Genomic DNA, 25805 nt, shown 5'->3' with positions numbered 1-25805 from the left:
TGTGACCACTCACCTAGAGCCACACATCCTAGATGTGAAGTCACGTGGGCCTTAGAAAGCATCCCTATGAACAAAGCTAGTGGAGGTGATGGAATTCCAGTTGAGCTGTTTCAAATCCTGAAAGATGATGCTGTGAAAGTGCTGTACTCAATATGACAGCAAATGTGGAAAACTCAGCAGTGGCCACAGGACTGGAAAAGGTGAGTTTTCCTTCCAATCCCAAAGAAAGGCAATGCCAAAGAATGCTCAAACTACAGAACAATTGCACTCATCTCACATGCTAGTAAAGTAATGCTCAAAATTCTCCAAGCCAGGCTTCAGCAGTATGTGAACCATGAACTTCCTGATGTTCAAGCTGGTTTTAGAAAAGGCAGAGGAACCAGAGATCAAATTTCCAACATCTGCTGGATCATGGAAAAAGCAAGAGAGTTCCACAAAAACATCTATTTCTGCTTTATTGACTATGCCCAAGCCTTTGACTGTGAGGATCACAATAAACTGTGGAAAATTCTGAAAGAGATGGGAATACCAGACCACCTGACCTGCCTCTTTAGAAACCTATATGCAGGTCAGGAAGCAACCGTTAGACCTGGACATGGAACCACAGATTGGTTCCAAATAGGAAAAGGAGTACGTCAAGGCTGTCTATTGTCACTCTGCTTATTTAACTTCTATGCAGAGTACATCATGAGAAACGCTGGGCTGGAAGAAGCACAAGCTGGAATCAAGATTGCCAGGAGAAATATCAATAAGCTCAGATATGCAGATGACACCACCCTTATGTCAGAAAGTGAAGAGGAACTCAAAAGCCTCTTGATGAAGGTGAAAGAGGAGAGTGAAAAAGTTGGCTTAAAGCTCAACATTCAGAAAATGAAGATCATGGCATCTGGTTCCATCACTTCATGGGAAATAGATGGGGAAACAGTGGAAACAGTGTCAGACTTTATTCTGGGGGGGCTCCAAAATCACTGCAGATGGTGACTGCAGCCATGAAATTAAAAGACGCTTACTCCTTGGAAGGAAAGTTATGACCAACCTAAATAGCATATTCAAAAGCAGAGACATTACTTTGCCAACAAAGGTCCGTCTAGCCAAGGCTATGGTTTTTCCAGTGGTTCTGTTTGATTGTGACAGTTGGACTGTGAAGAAAGCTGAGCGCCGAAGAATTGATGCTTTTGAACTGTGGTGTTGGAGAAGACTCTTGAGAGTCCCTTGGACTGCAAGGAGATCTAACCAATCCATTCTGAAGGAGATCAGCCCTGGGATTTCTTTGGAAGGAATGATGCTAAAACTGAAACTCCAGTACTTTGGCCACCTCATGGGAAGAGTTGACTCATTGGAAAAGACTCTGATGCTGGGAGGGATTGGGGGCAGGAGGAGATGGCTGGATGGCATCACCAACTTGATGGTCATGAGTCTGAGTGAACTCTGGTAGTTGGTGATGGACAGGGAGGCCTGGCATACTGCAGTTCATGGTGTTTAAAAGAGTCGGAGACGACTGAGCGACTGAACCTAACTGAAAGTGTACAATATACTGGATTTTAGTATATGCACAGTGTTGTGCGACTATCACTGCTGTCAGTTCCAGGACCTTTTCATTATATTAGAAAAGAACCTTTGTATCTACTAAGCAGTCACTTCCTTTTCTTTCCTCCCCACTATCCCCACCCCATTTCCTTGAAACCACTAATATGCTTTTGGTCCTTACGGATTTACTTCTGAACATTTCATGTAAATGAAGTCGTAAAATATGTGGCTTTTATGTTTGGCTTCTTTAATTAAGCATGTTTTCAAGGCTAATCCTTCTTGTACAGGTACCACAACTTCATTTCTTTTAATGGTTGAATAATGTTCCATTCTATAGACTCACCACATTTTGTATATTCATTAATCATTTAATGGACATTTAGATTGTTTCCATTTTTTTCTACAGCCACAGTCCTATTATAATAGTACTGTTATGAAAAGTCATTTACAGGTTTTTGAGCATTTATCTTCTCTTGTTTATACTGCCATTTCATTTTAAACAAATATATAATATTTGATTGTATGAATGAACCATAATTAATGTAATATTTACTTATCAAAATTTTTTACCAAATTTCTCTTTCATAAACATGCTGCCATATATCACTTAAAAATTTTTTTCACAATTTTCTAATTCTTCAAAATTGTTTTCTATTAATGATAGTAGCTAATGAATTCTTAGAATTGTAATTACTGAAATTAAGGGGTGTGCACATTATGATATATATGTACTATGTTATGTTTAATGTATGTTGCTATATTATCTATCATCTATCAGGTTGTACCAACAATAGTATATATGGTTATTTTCTCATATGCTCATTATACTATTATATTACTATTTTTAATTTGGTAAGGGGAAAATTTTTTTGGTCTTCTATTAATATGAAATATATACAACATTTTGTTATTTTAATTTGTTTACAAATGAGATTGAATGTATGTTTGTGTTTACTTATCTCTTTTCCTAACTTCCAGATTATGACTTTGTTTATTTGTTCTGTGGATTTAATTTTTTAATTAGTCTAGAATAAAAAAGAATTAATTATGTACATTATGTGGAACTCATTATTTTATAGCCCATTTTGGTCAATGACTTTTATTAGTCTTCTTACGTAAATATTATTGGTTGTTTATTATTTTATTTTTATGTTTCACTTGAAAGTTCATTTCTGTTTTTAAACATCTGAAATATTTTTCTTGTCTTAGTTTCATATTGTATATGGTTTTGAATGTTTAAAATTCTGAAACACACAATGGCCACATAGTTGGTGATTTGCTCCTGTTTGAAGTATGTCATTGTTATACAATCACACTAACACTTAATTAGTGTACTTGTTGTAGGCGTTTTTAGGTGAAGAGCAAGAAAGATATCTCAAGTTTTTATATTTTATTTGGTGATAGGAACAAAACAGTTTTTATATTTTAGAACCAAACTGTAATTTTCAAGGAATTTTTAACATTCACATTTAAGCATTTTCTTATTTACAGAAAGAGAGGTTTATTAGTGGTTTTAAACCTCCTTACCCCTGGAGAGTTTTTCAAGTTTATTTTTTGTGAACTTCCCTTCAAAAGTCCTTCAAATGAAAGAATTACAATATAGAGTTGAGTTCTGAGAAGGGATTACTACATGGAAGAAAGCATTATGAAAAGACTTATTAAATAATAGCTACTATTGATAGAATTGCCTAGGATATTTTGTGTGTGTGCTTTTTTTAAAATATAGGATAGAGTTAAAAAACTTTCTGATTCTATTAGGTAATCCAGTTCTTGGAGTTAGCAGGAAATGATGGTTTCTGATGGTAATTCATGTTTGTGTTTGTTTACCTGTGTCTGTAGTCCTTTGAGTCTCTGCCAGAAAAATAATAGGACATTCCCAGTTTGATCTTATGATTTTTGCAAATTAGCATAGAGCTACTTATAGTACTTGTAATTATCAAATCATATTTTGTTTATTTTCAGTAATGGAAATTTTTTCTTGGTAAAATTTTTGTTACATAACCTCAACAGTTTAGATCACTTAATGCTCAAATATTGCTCATTTAAAGGAAGTAAATATTTCTCATAGTATAGAACAAGGAAAAGATTGCACAATTTAATGGACTTTCATTCATTTTTGGAGAGCATCATAATTTCAGTTCCTACATTTTTCTGATTTTCTAATTTCAATGAGTCGTTCATGCATATAATCTAATATTTTTATTTGGTTAAACTTCCTATATTCTTTTTCTTTAAAGTCACTATGACTTATCAAATGTAAAGTATTTGCATAATTTTGGTGCTCAGTTTTAAAAAATTGTTGAATCAAATAAGCAAATACTTTTTCAATGTACCTACATTTACCTGTAAATGGCATTTTAAAGCAAACCTTTGAGAAGTTTAAGATAAGTTATATATAACATTTAAATTTTAGAAGCTACTAAAAAGTGGAAAATGGCTACCTAGAAAAGGTACTGTTTCACTGTTAGCTGAATTACAGTGCATATTGCAGTTGTAAATATTGCGTCACTGAGTGATTTTCTCTTACATCCAGATACATGGTTAATGATTCAAAATTTCAGGCAATACAAACTTGAACATTATTAGTATTAATGACAGAATAGTGTGTTCTATCTGGTATTCCCAGTTTAAAAAGAAAACTTTTGAAAATTCTGACTTACTCTCTGATCATTGATTATCAGTCTTGTTATTTGCCTTATAAATGGCAATCAATTTACAAATCTATCTAGGGATCTTTTCAGGAATCCATCTTTAATTACATAAAAGAGTCATCTACTTGTAGTCTTATTAGAAAAGTATACACGCACAGAGAGAAAATAAGACTAAATACAGCAGAGGCAAAGGGTCACGTTTTACATAGTTGTTAGCATCGGTCAGACTTTATCAGTCATGATAATGTAGCTCAGTCTTCAAAGGAATCAAATAGAAAGCTAAAGTTGTAACAAGGGCTAACATGAAAAAAGGGAAGAATAAATGTATTTATGGATTGGTATTACATTCAGTCTTATCACCAAGGCTGATTGATTTGTTTAAAGCAGTCTTTTCTGTATGGTGGCCATTTTCCACGTTAATATAAAGATTATAAAGTTGATTTACTTAGTTGTTTTTGAAAATTATCTACTTTCCAAGTCAGAGAATACTATATCTTCAGTATACTTAAGCATTCTTTTATTGCATATCCATTTCTGAGTAGATTCTTCTTTTGGATAAAATTTTGGAAACTAGCACCTAGTATCACCATATATTATATAATTATAATGGTCCATTTGAATGACTTTTGTTCTTGAACAAAACATTTTCAGTTTGTTTGGTTTAAATATTTGGTCTTGTCTCATCTGTCCTAACATTATATATTTAATGTTAAATATATAACATTATATATGTAATAGATTTTAATATGTAATATTACATATTAATTACATATGAAAAGTGTAACAAATTACATATGAAATGTGTAAACAAATTTTAAGTATTTACATATTAATATACCTATATTCTTATTCAGGTATATCATGTATATATTATATCTTTTATATATTATAAATAATTTAAACAAAATATATAAATACATATTATTGTATACTTTAAAACAAAAAGTTTTAATTTCAATTGAAAATGAGAATGTTTTCTACTAACAAGCCACTCCTTGAGCCACTTAGAAATAATGTAAGCTTTGCCATTCATATATACATATATATATATTTTGGCACCATCTAAGCTAAGGATTTATATTTTATATGAAAAAATTTACCCCATTCACACTCTGTGTTTACTGCACCATTATTTTTCCCATTTATGAGACTGTAATAAGAACTCACGTTCAACCAGGAAAGCCAGTTGACTGATTCTCTCGTCTGTCAGATCTTGTCTACAGCTGAAGGAGTAGATGAGTATGAGGATGCAGGGAACAGATGTGCTAGGTCTAGGCGCTCTCTGGGCCTCACCTTTCCATCTACAGAATGAGATGGGTGCTGAACTGTGACTACAAATAATTGGAATCTGGTGGATTGTCTTTTGGTCTGGATACTTCTGGTTGCTTGTAACTGACCTCAAGTGAGATATTAAATTATGATCAAAGCAATTAATGCCTGCAAATAAGTGGAAATGTTTTAGTTGTTAAAATTGTCAGATGGTGTTCCACAGCCAGAATCAAAATATTACACATAACCGGGTCATAAAGGCTAACATGTTAATAGCTGAAAAAAACCCTAAAGTATAAACTGAGCTTCATAATAGATTCAGTAGTTGTTTCCCATTTTGTACCAGGGATTGATTAAACCATGACATAAATCTGAACATGATGAATCTTACTTGAAACTTTTTTTAAAAGTAAAATTACTTTAAGCACAGTTTCCCTGAAAATTGTTTTTACTTTGATAACTTTTTGATTATGTAAATAACTACAGATAAGATACACTACTCTCAAGGCAGAGCTAGTAAATGTGGTTTAAACATTAAAAATTGGTGTTCTTAACATTTTCAACGAAAGGCATTCTGTTCTGATTTACATTTAATGCAGAGAGATTTTCATTTTGTTTGTTGTAGAAAGAGCATTCAGTTTTAATATGGGCTTCAACTCGGGTAACTTTTGGTTCTAGATCCTTCTGGATATGTGTTTCCAAATTTAATATTTGTTTCCAGTGATGCAAATGGATGTAGGAGGATAGAGCTGAATAGTAGAAACATAGACGTAGCCAATAGCACAACTATATATATCTCCTTCCTTTTACTTTTTTATGCATTACTGACCGTGTTTGGTTGCTTGCTTCTGTTTAGTTTCATGAAAGGTCTAAGTATTTGGAAAGGTGTGGGACCATGTCCTGTTGGAATTTCAGTGTTTGCTTATGAAAGAAGATACCATCTGTGGGGAGTATGACTTCAGAAATTTGACTTTGGAGTGTTCCTGTATAATTCTACTGGGAATTGCCAAAAAACATAGGCAAGAATTTATAGTACTTTTCCAGATGGTGATTGTTAAACAATAATTGGAAGCTGTAGAAAAAACAGTGTTTTTGCATAAAGTAGGCATTTAGTCAACATTGGTTAAACTAAGGATTATTTTACAAAATAATTAAGTGTTGTTCTCATGATTCAGAAAAAATTATGCAAATTTTCTCTCTTCTTAAACCAATAAAAGAGAGAACTTCCCCTTAAAATGAATTTTATAACTTTTTGAAAAGTTTAACAGTAAAAAAGAACACTTGTTTTTAAAGTCAACTTTCTGAGTCATATAGTTCAATAAGTGAGCAACTTTCCTAGCCATTTGTATACATTCTGAGGTGCAAGGCTAGCAAATTCAGCAGGCTTCTTGTTCATTTTGCATTCTTTCATTATCAGCTTGTTATGTTTGGGGAGCAGTAATGAAGATGAAAATAAACAGGGAACAGTAGCTTCTCTCTTTTGTAACTGACACACCGCAGCCTCTCCAACAGAATAGGCTACAAGAGACCAGTTTGATTTCTATGCTGAGTAGAGCCCATATTCATCTTAATTGAGTTCATCTTATGAATTAGATGTAAGTGGTGTTTACTGCATCAAGATTATTTGTAGCTATCTTATTGGGGCTGTTCAGTTTGCTTTTGTAAACTTCATGTCAGGTTTCTCAAATATCTCTGTGTTGTTGTTTATTTTTTTTAAAGAGAGTTCTCAAAGTTGCTGATGGCTGTCTCATCTGCAAATACCTCTTCAAGGTACTCTATGCTGGTGATGTATCCCACCACCGAGCTGCACAGGAGCATGGAATTGACTTACTGGGGAGGGCTGTATCAGTTAAGTGATCTTTCTTAGTACATTGCATGGGTTTTGCAAAGCTTTCTGCTTTTATTAATCCAGAGAGCAGAACTATGCTTACACTGATTTTTAAATTAAAAGCTTTTTGTTAACCCACACAATATAATACTCCATTTACTCTCCTACATGACCCCCTCTATATTTCTATTAAGTTTCCTGGTTTTAAGCACAATTTTATTAATCATGTGTATCTGTGTTACTTATATTTTACTATAACTCACTAATATAAGACTTACTGGTTATTTTCTCAGTTTGTAAGTGCTTTGTAGTAATATTTGAATTACATGCAAACTGGGGCTCGGGGAAGCTATGAATTTTCCAAAGTTACTCAGTAAAACATACATGGGTGCTATCAACAGTCACTACTGGTTTTAAACCACTAGTGGGATTATATTCCTTAGTTTCCTTTCTTCAAGGTAAAATATATGCCTTAACTCACTTATTTGAAACTTTTTTTATTGTGTTCCTGCTGTATACAAAGCACTTCTAGGCCTCATGCTAATAACCTGGCCTTTTAAAGAAGTACATAGTTGTTATTTTTAAAGATCACTTATAGTAAGACAGGTAGAAATAGAAAAACAGTATGTTCTCGTTTCCTCAATCCTGATCCCCATAATCACTTTAAACAATTTAGGTCCCTTATGCATAATCTTAGTCACTGCTGAAACATTACACTCGATTTCTTCAGGCCTGTGCTTTGATATGTGACTCTGTGTGGATGTCAGCCTTCATGCTCTTAATTCAGTCTACCAGTGTTCTAAGCCTTATATCAAAAATGCTGGCAGAAGAAGAAAGCAAAACCTTTGTACTCTGCTTCAAAAGATGGTAGAATTACTGGGATAAAAAAGCCTATAAGTCAAATTCAGTTTTCAGATTTCTGGTGAACCTGATTATCTTCATTTTCTTTGTTGTTTTGGGAGATTAAGAATTGGCTAATTTTTATGGTATAAACTGTGGTATAGTTTAGAAATTTGTTTGTGATAAATTCCTTACCAATGAACAAGACATTGTCAGTACCAAAGGATAATGATTACATTTTATAGATTGGTAACTGTGATTCATAGTTGCTGAATGATTTACTTGCGGCATCTTATAAATAACATAGAGCTAGCAGTATAAGTACGGTTGAGTATCTCATCTAGACTCAGATTTATTCACATCAGCTTAAAGTGTAATTAAAGTTAGTTTAAGTGTTTATATTTGTTCTTTTTTTATAGAACATTAACATGAAACTTTATCTGGAAAATTAAGGTCACGATTGTACTTTTAGCACTGAGTGGTCTAATAAATGTGAACTTCAACTAATAGTGCCCTTTTTTTTTTTTTAAAGGATAGGATTCTGATCTTTTGCATAAATGGGAATTTTCTCTGTTTAGAAAATTTTAAACTAATTTTCATAAATTAGCAGGAAGAAATGTAAGATTCCTGCTTCCCTGGCAACTCAGTGGTAAAGAATCCGCCTGCAGTGCAAGAGACACAGGAGACGTGGGTTCAATCGCTGAGTTAGGAAGATCCCCCGAGTAGGAGGAAATGGCAACTCACTCCAGTGTTCTTGCCAGGAAAATCCCATGGACAAAGGAGCCTGTGATGGGCGACAGTCCATAGGGTCACAAAGAGTTGGACACAACTGAAGCAGCTGAACACACACACACACACACTATAAAATCTACAGTGCAAAGTTTAAAAATCTAAATATATTGGCAACAATCTAAATCCACAAGTAATTTGTTTCCTTTAAGTATCTGAAACTTTTGCAGTGATATTTTTGTTGTTCAGTTGCTCAATCATGTCTGACTCTTTGTGACCCCGTGGACTCTAGCAAGCCAGGCTTCACTGTCCTTCGCTGTCTCCCAAAGTTTACTCAAACTCATGTCCATTGAGTTGGGGATGCCATCCAACCATCTCATCTTCTGTTGTCCCCTTCTCCTCCTGCCTTCAGTCTTTCCAGCATCAGGGTCTTTTCCGATTAGTCAGCTCTTCACATCAGGTGGCCAGTGAATATCAGCTTCAGTGTCAGTTCTTCCAATGAATATTCAGGCTTGATTTCCTTTAGGATTGAGTGGTTTGATGTCCTGCAGTCCAAGGGACTCTCAAGAGTCTTCTCCAGCACCACAGTTTGAACGCATCAGTTCTTTAGCATGCAGCCTTCTTTATGGTCCAGCTCTCACATCCATACATGACTACTGGAAAACTATACCTTTGACTATGTGGACCTTTGTTGGCAAAGTGATGTCTCTGCTTTTTAAACACTGTTTAGTTTTGTCATAGCTTTTCTTCTAAGCGGCAGTGATATTAGAGTGGCTTTTTAAAATTTGATGGCTCTGTCTTTTATCGCTTGTCTAGATAAATGGCAGGTCCCAGGTAACAGTCTTGGATGTTGTCATCCAGGTGATGTATTGTGGCACTAAAAAAACTTCAGTTTGTGAGACCAGCTCTTTACATAACTAAGCACTATACAAAGAGTGGAGAAAGAAAGTCATCTAACAGATTCATTATATATTACCAAAAGATGACGTGTCATCATCCACTACTAAATAGAGATCCACTTTGGAAATTTCAGTTTTTAGAAGGTCTCATCTGGCCATAAAATAACATAAGAGCAAAACACAAATATTCTTCATGATGTGAATATCTACATTATTCAAGTTAGGTAATATAAAAGAGCAATTTAAAATAATAAAGACCTTAGAGATCGCAGGCCATTTTAAGGTGCTTGAAAATAGGCAGTTTAGTGGGAAAGACATCATGTAGCTGGTTAGTAGCAGATCACCTTTTAGTCTAGCAAACTTTCACCTCTTATTTCTGTGCCTGAAGTGAATTAGAGTCAGATCAATGGGTTGGAAATAAGTATTGAAAAGTTTGTTTAACTTTGGAAAAAGTCAACTTCTAAAAATACATATAAAATTGAAAGCACTTTATACACCTGTATTTGTTGGCAACATTAAAAAGAGAATTCAATTAGCGATAGCATGTTTCTTCTCCTGAATAAAATGTCTTCAAAATATAGGCTAGTCGGTTCCTTGCTATGGGATTTCCTTTTGTGGCTATTTTTGAAGGAAATGAGACTATCTTTGGAGTGATTATTTATTACCTCAGCAATTTTTAAAGGCATGGTCAGCTTGTAAGTTTGTTTTTGAATTTTCCTGTTGAATATAGGTTTTACAGACTAATAACCCCAAGTACATCTTTTGCTAACAGTTAATCTGTATTTAAGTAGAAGTGATGTTCAAGTAATAATAATTCAAATAACCAATTGAACACTTCTGTTATTCTTTTTAACCTCAAGCATTTAAATAGATGCAGAAATTACTTTCTTAAAATCCTAGGATATATGGACAATTTACATGAGAGTTCATTTGGAGTTTCTAACAAACGACCCCCACCTTCTCTTAATCCATGCGCATCTTCTGAATGTGAAAACTTCAGAGTCTTGATTTAACAAATTCATTTTGAAAACGATGCACATGAAAGAGTAAGGTGGGCAGAATCAAGCCAGTCATGCTCTCATCTAATTTCTTGAGTAGGTGGAAGTGTTGTGAAGATACTATTGCTGGTATACTTTGTTGTTGTTCAGTCACTCAGTCATGTCCAACTCTTCGCAACCCCATGGACTGCAGCACGCCAGGCTTCCCTGTCCTTCACCATCTCCTGGAGCTTTGCTCAAACTCATGTCCATTGAGTTGGTGATGCCATCCAGCCATCTCATCTTCTGTTGTCCCCTTCTCCTCCTGCCTTCAGTCTTTCCCAGCATCAGGGTCTTTTCTAAAGAGTCAGCTCTTTACATCAGGTGGCCAGAGTAATGGAGCTTCAGCCTCAGCGTAAGGCCCTGCGACATGGTGACGTGTCAGGCTGTCAGTTGTTTAGCTTCTCAGTTTCCTTAGTTTCTTTTTTTTTTTTTTTTTTTGCTTTTTATTTTTTTATTTTTTTTTATTTTTTTTAATTTTTAGTTTTTTATTTTTTAAATTTTAAAATCTTTAATTCTTACATGCATTCCCAAACATGAACCCCCCTCCCACCTCCCTCCCCAGAACATCTTTCTGGGTCATCCCCATGCACCAGCCCCAAGCATGCTGCATCCTGCATCAGACATAGACTGGCGATTCAATTCACATGATAGTATACATGTTAGAATGTCATTCTCCCAAATCGTCCCACCCTCTCCCTCTCCCTCTGAGTCCAAAAGTCCGTTATACACATCTGTGTCTCTTTCCCTGTCTTGCATACAGGGTCGTCATTGCCATCTTCCTAAATTCCATATATATGTGTTAGTATACTGTATTGGTGTTTTTCTTTCTGGCTTACTTCACTCTGTATAATCGGCTCCAGTTTCATCCATCTCATCAGAACTGATTCAAATGAATTCTTTTTAACGGCTGAGTAATACTCCATTGTGTATATGTACCACAGCTTTCTTATCCATTCATCTGCTGATGGACATCTAGGTTGTTTCCATGTCCTGGCTATTATAAACAGTGCTGCAATGAACATTGGGGTACATGTGTCTCTTTCAATTCTGGTTTCCTCGGTGTGTATGCCCAGAAGTGGGATTGCTGGGTCATAAGGTAGTTCTATTTGCAATTTTTTAAGGAATTTAGGAAATCTCGTCATTGTCTCTTGGGTGAAAGTCCTGTAGACTGCAATCATACAGATAATAGGAGTCTCAAGGATTTAGCCTCTATTCCTCTCCGTATAACCTAAGCCTAGATATTTAGTTTTTCTGTATCTTTGTTTCCTCTCTTCCATAAGGGGACTCTGTTTTAAATTAATTTTTACTGGAGTGTAGTTGCTTCATAATGTTGTGTTAGTTTCTACTGTGCAACAAAGAGAGTCAGCTGTACGTATCTATATATCCCCTCATTTGGGGATTTTCTCTGGGCTATATAGTAAGTTTCCATCACTTATCTATTTCGTACATATTACCAATAGTGTATATGTGTCAATCCCAATCTCCCAATTCATCCCACCCCACTTCTTCCCCGCTTGGTGTCCATATGTTTGTTCTCTGTGTCTGTGTCTCTGTTTTGCAAATAAGATCATCTATACCATTTTTCTAGATTCCACATATATGCATTAATATATGATATTTTTCTCTTTGTAACTTACCTTTCTCTGTATGACAGCCTCTAGGTCCATACATGTCTCTACAAATGATCCAGTTTCATTCCTTTTTATGGTTGAGTAATATTCCATTCTATATATATATCACAGCTTCTTTGTCCATTCCCCTATTGCTGGACATTTAGGTTGCTTCTGTGTCCTGCCTATTGTAAGTAGTGCTACAGGGAACATTGGGGTGCGTGTGTTGTTTTGAATTATGGTTCTCTCTGGAAATATGAACAGTAGTGGGATTACTGAGTCACCCTACCCATCAAAGGGGACTTTGTTACATTTTTTAAATTTTTCAACAGCTCCACTTTTAAACTTCTCATAAATTATTTTCCTCAACTGCATCAAACTTATGAGAAGGTTTAAAATAAAGTTACCAGAGAAGCCTTGTGATTCTCCCTTCAAGATTGCTTCCAGTGTATGGTACTCCGTTTATTGAGAGAAGTGTGGTTGCTAGTCCTCATTTTTAAATTGTGGGATGATCTCAATTAATGGAGGCTAAAGAAATTAACCAAGACTAGATTTTAGGGAGGTCAATTTAGGATGGTTGATATGGGAAAAGGTTGGATTAGGGAGTGAATTTTGAAGATATTTCTAGATTCTAAGCAAGTAATGGGGAAAACTTCACTGTGCATTTCATTGCTATTTTGTAATGCAAGGGGAGCTTGGATCTCTTAACCCTTTGTATGATAATAATAATAAAAGTAATAATGGTTATTCACATCTGTATTAGGCTATATAGTAATTGCTGCACATACATTATCTAATCCTCACAACAGTGTTATCATGTAGATACTACCATTATCATCAGTTTATAGAAGAAACTCAGGTTGGTAAAGTGAAAAGTCATTAGCTTAAGATTACATGTCTAAAAAGTGATCTGCTCTGGTCCTCTTGAATCAAAAGCCCACTTTCTTAACATTAGACATCCTATCTCTTCTCCAAATGGCTAACAAATTGATAACATGAAAATTGCCCTAAAAACAGACTATACTGACATCATGTTCTGGGAACTATTTTTAACTAAAGAGGAGAAGGAGCAAAGAAAAGTGATGGGGAGAGACTGAAGGAAAGAAGGAAGATTATAAATATTCCCATAGATTTCTATCTTTTGGCAGTAAGATTTCATTACTGAAGAGACGTTTGAGTTATATAATGATGTTTGAGTAGGGATGTGTCAGTGCTTTTGTATTTTTATAAAAGTAAATATTTTTGTCCAGAATATTTGATGTTTGTAATGTAGCGTCTTGATACCAGATTGCCACTGAGCTGTTACTGTAAAAAGATCCTAATTAGATTTTTAAGATTCAAATTTTTATGAGTTGCAGTTAAGATCTGGTTAGTGTAGATTAGCCAGTCGATTTGTTTTAATAAATATTTATTAAATGCCTGCTGTGAGACAAGCATTGTGTCAAGTGCTGGAGATAGAATTAAAGACAAATAAGATATAGTCTCTACCTTAGTGACCTTACCATCTAATGTGTGAGACAATCAAGTAAGCAGGTAACTTTAAGTGTAAACTCAGGGTATTAGGCCAGCTCATAGGGAGGAGTGACTTGCTGTAGAGATCACATGTGGCTTACAAAAAGAGGAGGCCTTTGAAATGTCCTGCATGATGAATAGGGATTACCTATCATGACACGTGAGCTTTCCCTTGGTTGATTAACTATATTATTAGAAATACCAGAGGGATCTTTTTAACAATACCAATGCCTAGGCCCACCCCCAAAGATTCTGGTTATTTAGTTTGGGTGGAGCCTAGACATGAGTACTTTTTAAAAGAAGCCTAGTTGTTCTTAAGTGTTACCGTGGTTGGATACCACTCAGATATTTCAGACATTGTTCCTAAAATGCTGCTTGTGGACAAGAACTTTTACACTTCTTGATGTTGCTTAGAGAGAACATGTTACTGGGGAAAAGAAAATTGAGATAAATAAATGTTACTTGAAAATAAAGAGGCAGAGGTTTTAAAATATAAAAGCTACTCTTTCTTAAGATCGAACAGCTTCCTTAGGTAAGAGTAATTATTTCAGAAAACTGAAGAAATACTAAGATGTCTCTCATATCCCATTTAAAAATATTCAGAATATAAAATTGTTCCCATGGACTTATTACCCAAAGTCCTGCATTGAAATATTAATACACACAAAAGGACATTTGTTCTTGAACACAGATGAAGTTATCCAGGTCTGGAAGACTAGAATGGTAAGCGCCTAAGGACCTGTCATGGGTTGTTGACTAGAAGTGAGCAGGTGAATGACGGATGAAGGCTTGGGAGAATGGTAGTGAATGGGTGGTAATGATTAGTCAGCCCATGGTTCCTGCTGTTGCTAGGTACTTATGAGCTACATATTGTTCCATTTCTTTGAAGTATCCCTTTGAAGAGAAGAAACAGTATTGCCTTTTAATTTTTTTTTCTGTTTTTCCAAGAAGAAAAAGGTTTAGGATGCAATAGGTAACATTTTTTTTTCTTTTTTATTATCTTTCTTATTTTATAGTACTTTTATGTGCCAAGTCCTATGCTCAGGACTACTCAGGCATTACTCAGGCATTGTTGTATTTGATTCAGAGAATACTCATACTCTGAATACTCAGGCATACTCATTACTCAGGCATTACTCAGGACTAGTCAGGCATTACTCGGGTATTGTTGTATTTGATTCAGAGAATACTCATAAAGTGGTTACTCCAATTAGTCCCCTTTTAGTGTCAGGAAAAGTGGTGTTCAGAAAGGTTAATTAACTTGCCTGGGGTCACACAGCCAGTAAATAGCAAAGATGCGATTTAAATGAATGCTTAACTGGAAGCACAAGGAAGGATAACTGTGTGCTCTCTGAAAGACTGTGTTAGAATAATAGGATATTAACATGCAGACAATTGTGTTTAGTGTCTAGGCCCTTTTTGCTTCATTTACTCTGATTGTATTGTTGAGAAAACTATGATCCAGATCCATTAAATAGATGGTCCAAAATCACACAAGTAGGTAAAGTTAGAAAGGGACCAGACTTAAGGCTTTTTGACCCCAAGATCAGTGTCCTTTCCACAATCCCACACTCTACTGCCCTTTATTTTGTTGTTGTTGCATTTTGAGTTACTAGTCTGGTTTTCTTTTTATTTTGTGTTACAATTTGTCTCCTGAAGGTCAAGTAACCTGGTTTGGTTATGGAAGTCCTCGTAGCTTCTGGGACTATGTCAGAGTGGCTTGCCGGAAGGTTTCACAGAACTGTATCTGCAGCATTGAAAATATGGAACATGTCAGTTCCTCCAGAGCTAAGGTAAGACATTAGTAATAATGTGCAGGGTGTGTACGCTCTCAGACTAAGCATTTTAACCCAAATAGAGAATTTAACCTCTTTGCTGTATACAATATTTCTTTTCTTTGTTGAAATTAAGCACTTGACCAAATTTAACATCTTTCAGAGGCTTAATTTTTTTTTTTTTACTAGTTATTTAAGAGTGCTCTTAAATCTTCTCTGTTGCCCTATAAGTAGCAAGGAGGCATGAAGCTAGTCACTGTGAGTTTCTTTTTTGAGAGGCACGGTGAAATCTTTCCCAGTCTGTGAAGTTTCAGCAGCTGTTCATGTCCTGCACTGGCAGTCCACATGTCAGACTCTGTTCACATAATTCCAAAATGTGATTTGCCTGTTGTACCAGGTTGATATTCATATTACTGGTGCAGAAGCAGTGGTAGGTAAAATTGGTGATGCTTTGGCATAAATTAAAACAGTGGCATCAAACTATTCTAGTGGTCATTGAGTTCTTCCTCGTCATGCACTTGGTCAAAAAAAAAAGCCAGTTTCACTTAATGTCTATAATGGTAAACATTATTAATTTAATTAAATCTCAACCTTTAGAAGCCTTTCTTTTTAGTATTTTGAGTGACACGATGGGAAGCATGCATAAAGCATTTCTGCAGCATACTGAAATGTGGTGGTCGTCTCAAGGAAAAGTACTCACGCAGTCGTTTGAATTGTTAGCTGAACTAGATGCTTTTGTTGTGTAATAGTATTTTTACTTGAAAGAAAAACATTCAAACTGTAGCTTTTTTGACTTAGGCATTTGTAGACAGTCCTTAAATAAAGATGAATGAAGTAAGTCTGTTCTCACAAGAAAAACAGCTTGACAAATATTTGTGGCCAACGTTAAAATTAAAGCTTTCAGGTAAAAATGAGAACTTGGGAAAACTTAAAGTGTATTCACAAGCTTAATAGCTTCCTAGGACTTAAAAGACTTTTCTGATAACGTTAATATTAACAAAAATGTATTTATCTTGTTTAATGGAATGTGTATTATTTTTAAGTTAGTGTGTTAGTCATGTCTGACTCTTTGCAACTCCATGGATTGGGGCCCACCAGGCTCCTCTGTCCATGGGACTTTCCAGGCAGGAATACTGGAGTGGGTTGCCATTCCCTTCTCTAGGGATCTTTCCGACCCAGGGATCAAACCTGGGTCTCCTGTATTGCAGGCAAACTCTTTACTGTCTGAGCCAATAGGGAATACATTGAAGTCAATAAATGTCTTCATTTCTAAGTCAACTACGACTAGTTTTTTTGTAAAAAAGTTTTTCTCATAGATTTCACTTTTGTCACAATTGTTATCTTAGTGGTCCTTTGGCCTCCATTTTCTTGAACTATTAAATTTATTCATTTATTTACTTTCTAATTGTCTGATTGAATACAGGTTTTAAAAATGTGCAATTTGAATTCTCTTTTATGTCTTAACTGAGTTTGTATCTTGGCTTCTGTAGGTTAAGATGAAAAGACTTGTTCAGTCGCTCAGTCATGTCCGGCTGTTTGTGACCCAATGGACTGCAGCACACCAGGCTTCCCTGTCCTTCACTATCTCCCAGAGTTTGCTCAGACTCATGTCCATTGAATCAACGATGCCATCCACCGATTTCATTCTTTATCACCCCCTTCTCCTCCTGCCCTCAGTTTTTCCAAGCATCAGGGTCTTTTCCAGTGAGCTGGCTCTTCACATCATATGGCCAAAATATTGGAGCTTCAGCTTCAGCATCAGTTCTTCCAGTGAATATTTGGGCTTGATTTCCTTTTGGAGTGACTGGTTTAATTTCCTTGCTGTCCAAGGGACTCTCAAGAGCCTTCTCTAGCATCAAGGTTCAAAAGCATCAATTCTTAAGCACTCATCCTTCTTTATGGTTGAACTCTCAAATCCATACATGACTATTGGAAAAATCATAGCTTTGATTATATAGATCTTTGTCGACAAAGTGATGTGTCTGCTTTTTAAAACACTGCCTAGGTTTGTCGTAGCTTTTCTTTCAAGGAGCAAGTGTCTTTAATTTCATGGGGGCAGTCACTGTCCACAGTGATTCAGGAGCCCAAGAAAATAAAGTCTGTCACTGTTTCCATTTTTCCCCCATCTGTTTGCCATGAAGTGATGGGACCAGATGCCATGAGATTAGTTTTTTTGAAAATGTTGAGTTTTAAGCCAGCTTTTTTGCTCTCCTCTTTCACCTTCATCAAAAGACTCTTTAGTTCCTCTTTGCTTTCTGCCATTAGGGTGGTGTCATCTACATATCTGAAGTTATGGATATTTCCCCTGGCAGTCTTGATTCCAGCCTGTGATTCATCTAGCCTGGCATTTCACATAATGTACTCTGCATATAATTTAAACAAGCAGGGTACAATATACAGCCTTGATGTACTCCTTTCCCAATTTGGAACCAGCCTGTTGTTCCATGTCTGGTTCTTCCTGCATACAGGTTTCTCAGGAGGCAGGTCAGGTGGTCTGGTATTCCCATCCCTTTCAGAATTTTTCACAGTTGTTGTGATCCACACAAAGGCTTTAGCATAGTCAATGAAGCAGATGTTTTTCTGGAATTCTCTTGCTTTTTCTGTGATTCAGTGGATGTTGGCTATTTGATCTCTGGTTCATCTGCCTTTTCTAAGTCCAGTGTGTACATCTGAAAGTTCTCGGTTCATGTAATCTTGTAGCCTAGCTCGAAGGATTTGAGCATTGCCTTGCTAACATGTGAAATGAGCACAACTGTATGGTAGTTTGAACATTCTTTGGTACTGCCCTTCTTAGGGATTGGAATAAAAACTGACCTTTTACAGTCCTGTGGCCACTGCTGAGTTTTCCAAATTTGCTTTTGTATTGAATACAGCACTTTCACGGTGTCATCTTTTAGGATTTGAAATATCTCAGCTGGAATTCCATCACTTCCACTAGCTTTGTTTGTAGCAATACTTCCTAAGGCTCACTTGAGTTCACATTCCAAGATGTCTGCCTCTAGCTGAGTGATCACTCCATCGTGGTTATCTGGGTCATGAAGATCTTTTTTGTATAGTTCTTCTGTGTATTCTTGCCACCTCTTAATATCTTCTGCAAGGTCCATACCATTTCTTTCCTTTATTGTGCTCATCTTTGCATGAAATGTTCCCTTGGTATCTCTGATTTTCCTGAAGAGGTCTCTAGTTTTCCCCATTCTGTTGTTTTCCTCTGTTTCTTTGCAGTGTTCACTGAGGAAGGCTTTCTTATCTCTCCTTGCTATTCTTTGGAACTCTGCATTCAGATGGGTTTATCTTTCCCTTTCTCCTTTGCCTTTAGCTTCTCTTCATTTCTCAGCTATTTATAAGGCCTCCTCAGATGACCATTTTGCCATGTTGCATTTCTTATTCTTGGGGATGGTTTTTGTCACCACCTCCTGTACGATGCTAGGAACCTCTATCTATAGTTCTTCAGCCACTATCTATTAGATCTAATCCCTTGAATCTGTGTGTTACTTCCACTTTATAATCATAAGGGATTATATTAATAGAAGGTACCCCAGTGATACAGAAACTTAATTTTCTTATTTTCAAATTAAAAGCAGGAGAGATTAACATGACAAGTGTATTCTAAACCCCTTCAATATAGGGGAGAATATATTTCTATAACTAGCATATACCAAAGTATAAAAGGTAATTGAGAAGGTAAGAAACACTAGAAATGTAGCACTCTTGACCTGGGTGGACCAAAGAATCCCAAACTCCAGCTGACCAGCTCTCTTAATAAGCCTTGGGAGTAGGCCCTACCCAGCAAGATGCTGCCCAGCAGAGATGGGTTAATATTTATTCTGTAAAAAACTGGTATTGAGTATCAAAACACCACAGAATAATTACATTCTAAATCCTGTTTTTATATCTTTGTTTTGCTCAGACCTCAAACAGAGTCCATCCCCAGGCAAGGATACTGGAGTGTGTTGGCATTTCCTTCTCCAGGGGATTTTCCCAACCCTGGGATCAAACTCAGGTCTGCCTCATTGCAGGCAGACTCTACCGTCTTAGCCACCAGAGAAGCCTCCATTTATTGATACTTTTCGGGGAAGAAAGATCTACTACTTGTCTGGAGAAGTCTGCAGGCAAAGATTACGCCTGTCTTTATTCATTGTAGTGCAAAGAGCAAAGTAGTTAATCTGCTCAGTGAATCAGGTCTGCCAAGTGTCAGGATTGAAGGATGAAACAGATATCTCAGCTGGCAGGTTTACTGAGCCTTTGAACTGCAGTTCGGAGTGACTGCTTGCATGTATAGCACTCTTATCCAGCCTTAATACTTGGGAAAACATACCAGAACCTGAGCACCAAACTTACATTTTAAACAGTGTGTAACTCAGTAGGCTTGGGACCAAACTACGATCTTCATTTTTTACTTCTATTTAAGAAACCAGATTCATTCTGATTACACTTTTGGGGTTATGTGAACATTTTAAATAGTGGAAGACAGGATGCCCTGTGGCGCAATGATTGATTCAGTCCAGAGACATTCTCTAAATTGATTGATTGAATTAGGATTGCCTGTGTCTTCATATCGCTGTACAGCTGAGATTCACATTGTAGAAACTTGCTGCCACAAGAGATGTGAACTTAGTCACCTTAGTAATCTGAAACCTGTAAAATGTAGACATTCCCTTTCTTTGCTTAGTCTGTGACTAGTTGAGCTCGTTTTTCAGGGCCTATTCATAGCCTGTCAATGAAATCGAATATTTGAATTGAAGACTGTGACTCTAATCTTTACATCTCAGCCATATTTGCAGCTCTTCCTTCTGCAGTACACAAGGGATCTTCCCTGGCAGTCCAGTGGTTACCACTCTGTTTCCACTGCAGAGGGCATGGGTTTGATCCCTGGTCAGGGAACGAAGATCCCGCAGGCCCACCAGTGCAGCCAAAAATAAAAAGTATGCAGGAATAAAAATATGCAGGAATTAGGGACATAGGATTTCTGTGCATCAGCTTATTTCATATCAGGCTAGAATTAGCTTTCTGAGAAAAATAACTTCATATCAACAGGTACCTATTTTGCTTGCTTCTGAACTTATCCATCTTCCCTATTTGCTAATGTGGGCCAATTACTTGTAAGCATGATATTAATACATGACCTTTGACAGAAGGTCCACTGTATTGGATCCTTAGTTACTATTGTTGTTCGTGTTGCAGATATTTCCATTGGATTTTCTTAGCATCCCAGCTGATTTCAAGTTCAAGATAGCCTTCTTCCCCTTTAGTCATTCTCTGGCCTGAAAGTATGAACTCTCTACTGTCATTGAGTTCTTCCTTCTTCCTGGATATCTTGTGTGAATTTTCTTTTACTTTGTTTTTAAGAGCATTCTTATTTTTAAAATTCTTATTTAAGGCTGTGTTAGGCTTTCCTAATTTATGGTTGCTTACCCTATGTATGCATGTATGTATGCATGCTTACCAGTTGAGCTATTTCAAATCCTGAAAGATGCTGCTGTGAAAGTGCTGCACTCAATATGCCAGCAAAATTGGAAGACTCAGCAGTGGCCCCAGGACTGGAAAAGGTCAGTTTTCCTTCCAATGCCAAAGAATGCTCAAACTACCACACAATTGCACTCATCTCACACGCTAGTAAAGGAATGCTCAAAATTCTCCAAGCCAGGCTTCAGCAATACGTGAACCGTGACCTTCCTGATGTTCAAGCTGGTTTTAGAAAAGGCAGAGGAACCAGAGATCAAATTGCCAACGTCCGCTGGATCATAGAAAAAGCAAGAGAGTTCCAGAAAAACATCTATTTCTGCTTTATTGACTATGCCAAAGCTTTTGACTGTGTGGATCAGAATAAACTGGAAAATTCTGAGAGAGATGGGAATACCAGACCACCTGACCTGCCTCTTGAGAAACCTATATGCGGGTCAGGAAGCAACAGTTAGAACTGGACATGGAACAACAGACTGGTTCCAAATAGGAAAAGGAGTACATCAAGGCTGTATATTGTCACCCTGCTTATTTAACTTATATGCAGAATTCATGAGAAACACTGAGCTGGAAGAAGCACAAGCTGGAACCAAGATTGCCAGAAGAAATATCAATAACCTCAGATATGCAAATGACACCACCCTTATGGCAGAAAGTGAAGAGGAACTCAAAAGCCTCTTGATGAAAGTGAAAGAGGAGAGTGAAAAAGTTGGCTTAAAGGTCAACATTCAGAAAACAAAGATCATGGCATCTGGTCCCATCACTTCATGGAAAATAGATGGGGAAACAGTGGAAACAGTGTCAGACTTTATTCTGGGGGGCTCCAAAATCACTGCAGATGGTGACTGCAGCCATGAAATTAAAAGATGCTTACTCCTTAGAAGGAAAGTTATGACCACCCTAGATAGCATATTCAAAAGCAGAGACATTACTTTGCCATCAAAGGTCCATCTAGTCAAGGCTATGGTTTTTCCAGTAGTCATGTATGGATGTGAGAGTTGGACTATGAAGAAAGGTGAGCGCTAAAGAATTGATGCTTTTGAACTGTGGTGTTGGAGGAGAGTCTTGAGAGTCCCCTGGACTACAAGGAGACCAAACTAGTCCATCTAAGGGAGATCAGCCCTGGATGTTCTTTGGAAAGAATGATGCTAAAGCTGAAACTCCAATACTTTGGCCACCTCATGCGAAGAGTTGACTCATTGGAAAAGAGTCTGATGCTGGGAGGGATTGGGGGCAGGAGGAGAAGGGGACGACAGAGGATGAGATGGCTGGATGGCATCACCGACTCGATGGACATGAGTCTGAGTGAACCCCGGAAGTTGGTGATGGACAAGGAGGCCTGGTGTGCTGCAATTCATGGGGTCGCAAAGAGTCGGACACGACTGAGTGATTGAAATGAACTGAACTGAACTGAGCTGAAATCCATGCTTCTATTTTTAACCCATTGTATATCAAGAACTAACTATAGGTCTAATACCTACTGTAATTCAAAGTAGATCTGTGGGTAAAATTATTTCCAGAAATCTATAAAAAGTAGAACATGATATGAAAATGGTCTGGGATTTCTATTGGCAATACAGGCACAGTTACTGATAACACTACAGAGGCTTGTTGCCTGCACTGATAATCAAAGGAAATGCTGAATTTTGGTTGGGGGTTAGCAAAATTAAAAGTAAATTTTTCCCTGGTCAAATTCCTTAACCAGGGATTCCAGGTCGAGTGCCTCGGCTCAAAGGGGAGTTGATAGACAAAAATGTATGGGCCAGACAAACCCCACTAATAAAGGCTACTCAACTCTCCAACAAGTTTTATTTAAATAATAACATACCCTAATATAACTGAAGTATGACCCCATGTAAAATATTTTCTTTTGCCATTCTGCAGGACTCCTGATACCCCCTTTCTATGAAAGAGAAATTCTCTGGAAATTCTCTAGCCTTGAAAGCAAAGGTTCCCCTCTCCCCTCTTTTTCATTTTCTGTTTTTCTATTCCTTAAGTCCTCTTGACAGCCAACCTGTGCCTGGTTCTCTAACCTCTTCCTTTCTCTCTCTCACTGCTGCTTCCTGCGCACAATAGCCCACACACCTCAGGATGTGAGTGTAATCAGTGCCGCTCCATTAGCTGCAAAAGGCGAGCCATCTAAGCGAAGGTAATTACAGCATGTCCATCCTTGTCCCTGGAACCCGTGTCACGTGAGGCTGATGTAAACCTCCCTGCCCACACCTTGCAGCTGGGCCACCTGGGATTCAGCACAGTGCTGGGCGAGGGGTGCCAGCTGTCTCCCCAGGGACGCAGCTCTTCTAAGTCAGTGCATGGCCCAACACTGAGGAAAGAACACTGGAGAGTTAGGTGCTTTAAGTAATTAAAAGATATAATTTTGGGTGGCAGGATGCATTTTTTAAAATGAATAAATTCTCAGCATCTTATTTGGTTACACTAAAAAAGATATGATGTTGTTTGTTTCTGTTAGAAACATTCTAATGGATGTGGTATTTTGTTTCTGTTAGAAACATTCTAATGGATGTGATATTTTCCCTAAAGTCTCATTGTACATCAGTGGATTTTTTCTTTTCTGACTTTAAGGAACCAAATTTAAATTTTATATACTCTCTGCATCTAGCATGGAATGATAGGCTTAACTGAAATTGATGGAAAAAATGTTGTTATTTAACAGAACCATTCTAGACATGTGTACCTTCATGTCAAATCCCAGAAGCCAGTAATAATGGATTTTACTTAATATTTAAAATTATCGTAATAATAGAATGAGTGGTATTTAGGAAGAGATTAAATTCTAAAAGAATAAGAATAGGATTTATCAGATTTTGCCAACTATGTGCCAGCACTGTTCTAACAACTTTCTGACATTGTCCTTCAACCTCGCAATCATCTAGCAAGGTAGGCATTAGTAACTCCATTTTATAATGCCATTTGCAACAATATGGATGGACCTAGAGTTTGTCATCCTAAGTGAAGTAAGCCAGGCAAAGACAAATATCCTATGATAATACGGAGCCTAGAAAAAATGATACAAATGAACTTATTTCAAAACAGAAACAGACTCACAGACATAGAAAACAGACTTATGGTTACCAAAAGGAAAAGGAGGGGAGGGGGAAATTAGGAGTTTAGGATTAACATATACTCGCTACTCTATATAGAATAGGTAAGCAACAAGGACCTGAATAGCACAGGGAGCTACACTCAATATGTTGTAATAATCTGTAAGGTAGAAGAATCTGAAAAAGAATACGTGTGTGTGTGTGTGTGTATAACTGCATCTCTTTGCACATCTGAAACTAACACAACACTGTAAATCAACTATACTTCAATTTTTAAAAAGTAATTCCATTTTACAAGTGATGAAACTAAAATCTAAAAGAGTTGAGTAAGAAACCATATCCCGTAAGTAGTGACATCTTGGGCTTCCCTGGTGGCTCAGAGGTTAAAGCGTCTGCCTGCAATGCAGGAGACTTGGGTTTGATCCCTGGGTTGGGAAGATCCCCTGGAGAAGGAAATGGCAACCCACTCCAATACTCTTGCCTGGAGAATCCCATGGACGCAGGAACCTGGTGGGCTACAGTCCACGGGGTCACAAAGAGTCAGACACGACTGAGCGACTTCACTCACTCACTCAGTGACCTCTTTATACCCTGTACCCTGGCTTAATTAAAAAAAAAAAAAGAAAGAACAAAACAGAAACCAAAGCAAAGCAGAAAAGCAAAGGCTGGAGTATAAGTACACAAACGGGTAAAATTCCCGTCCCTTACCCAATGGGGTCAGGCTTCCCTGGTGGCTCAGATGGTGAAGAATCCGCCTGCAATGCAGGAGACCCAGGTTCAATCCTTGAGTCAGGAAGCTCCCCTGGAGGAGGAAATGGAAACCACTCCAGGATTCTTGCCTGGAGAGTCCCATGGACAGAGGAGCCTGGTGGGCTGCAGTCCGTGAGATTGAAAAGAGTCAGACACTACCGAGTGACTAACACTCTCACTTTCACCCAGTGGGACAGCAGAGAAGACAAATTAGCCTGTCTTGAGAATATAACTGCCTTAAGAGTCCCAAACAGTGTTTGCAGTTTACATTTTGGTGTCACTCCTGGTAGGCTTGGTTTCTCTTCTTCCTCCTTAACCTTGACTTGTGACGCTGGCCATGAAGGTTGATGGTGAGGTTCTCCCAGGGTTGGGAGTTCAGTCCTGGATCAGCTATGGGAACATTGCTGGGACTGGTGGGGACCGAGGGAGATGGATCCAAGCCAGTAGAGAAAAGGCTCAGCTGGGCTCTGGTCCAGGCTGACCCTGCATTGGTTCAATTCCCGGGAAGCTGGGTGTCTCCATGGGTTTCTTGGTTGATGGTTTTTGTCCCTTAAACCTCTAGCTGTCCAGGAGGGGAATATAGCTAAGATTATGGATTCTTATCATATTTCCCCCTTCATTTTCTGTTGGCGACAGAATGAAACACCAACAGTGCAGAGTTGTTTGAATCTTTATATTTTTAACACTTGCTTCTTACAGCTGCTTTATTTTATATCCCTTGCATAACAACCTACAGGGCAAGCTTCCAAGCACTATGATTCAAAGACTATACAGTGCGCAGGCGCAGGGCGAGATAACTTTTACCTTGACTTATTTACTGCAGCTAAGACTTTGTTTTGGGGAACTTCCTTAT

General features: G+C 37.3%; 1 protein-coding gene across 1 annotated transcript in view; it reads left to right on the top strand.

Annotated features, from left to right (window-relative positions):
* LOC138439222 (phosphatidylcholine translocator ABCB4-like) overlaps window positions 1-25805 on the top strand; it is a 134311-nt gene that overhangs the window by 39822 nt on the left and 68684 nt on the right. Inside the window, exon 3 of the mRNA XM_070292380.1 lies at window positions 15565-15698. Within this exon, the coding sequence (XP_070148481.1) occupies window positions 15586-15698 (113 nt within the window). The 5' untranslated portion in view covers window positions 15565-15585. The remainder of the gene's footprint in view (window positions 1-15564; window positions 15699-25805) is intronic.

Source organism: Ovis canadensis, chromosome 4 (assembly GCF_042477335.2).
Source record: "Ovis canadensis isolate MfBH-ARS-UI-01 breed Bighorn chromosome 4, ARS-UI_OviCan_v2, whole genome shotgun sequence".
NCBI lineage: Eukaryota > Metazoa > Chordata > Mammalia > Artiodactyla > Bovidae > Ovis > Ovis canadensis.
This window is presented reverse-complemented; position numbering and strand designations above follow the sequence as displayed.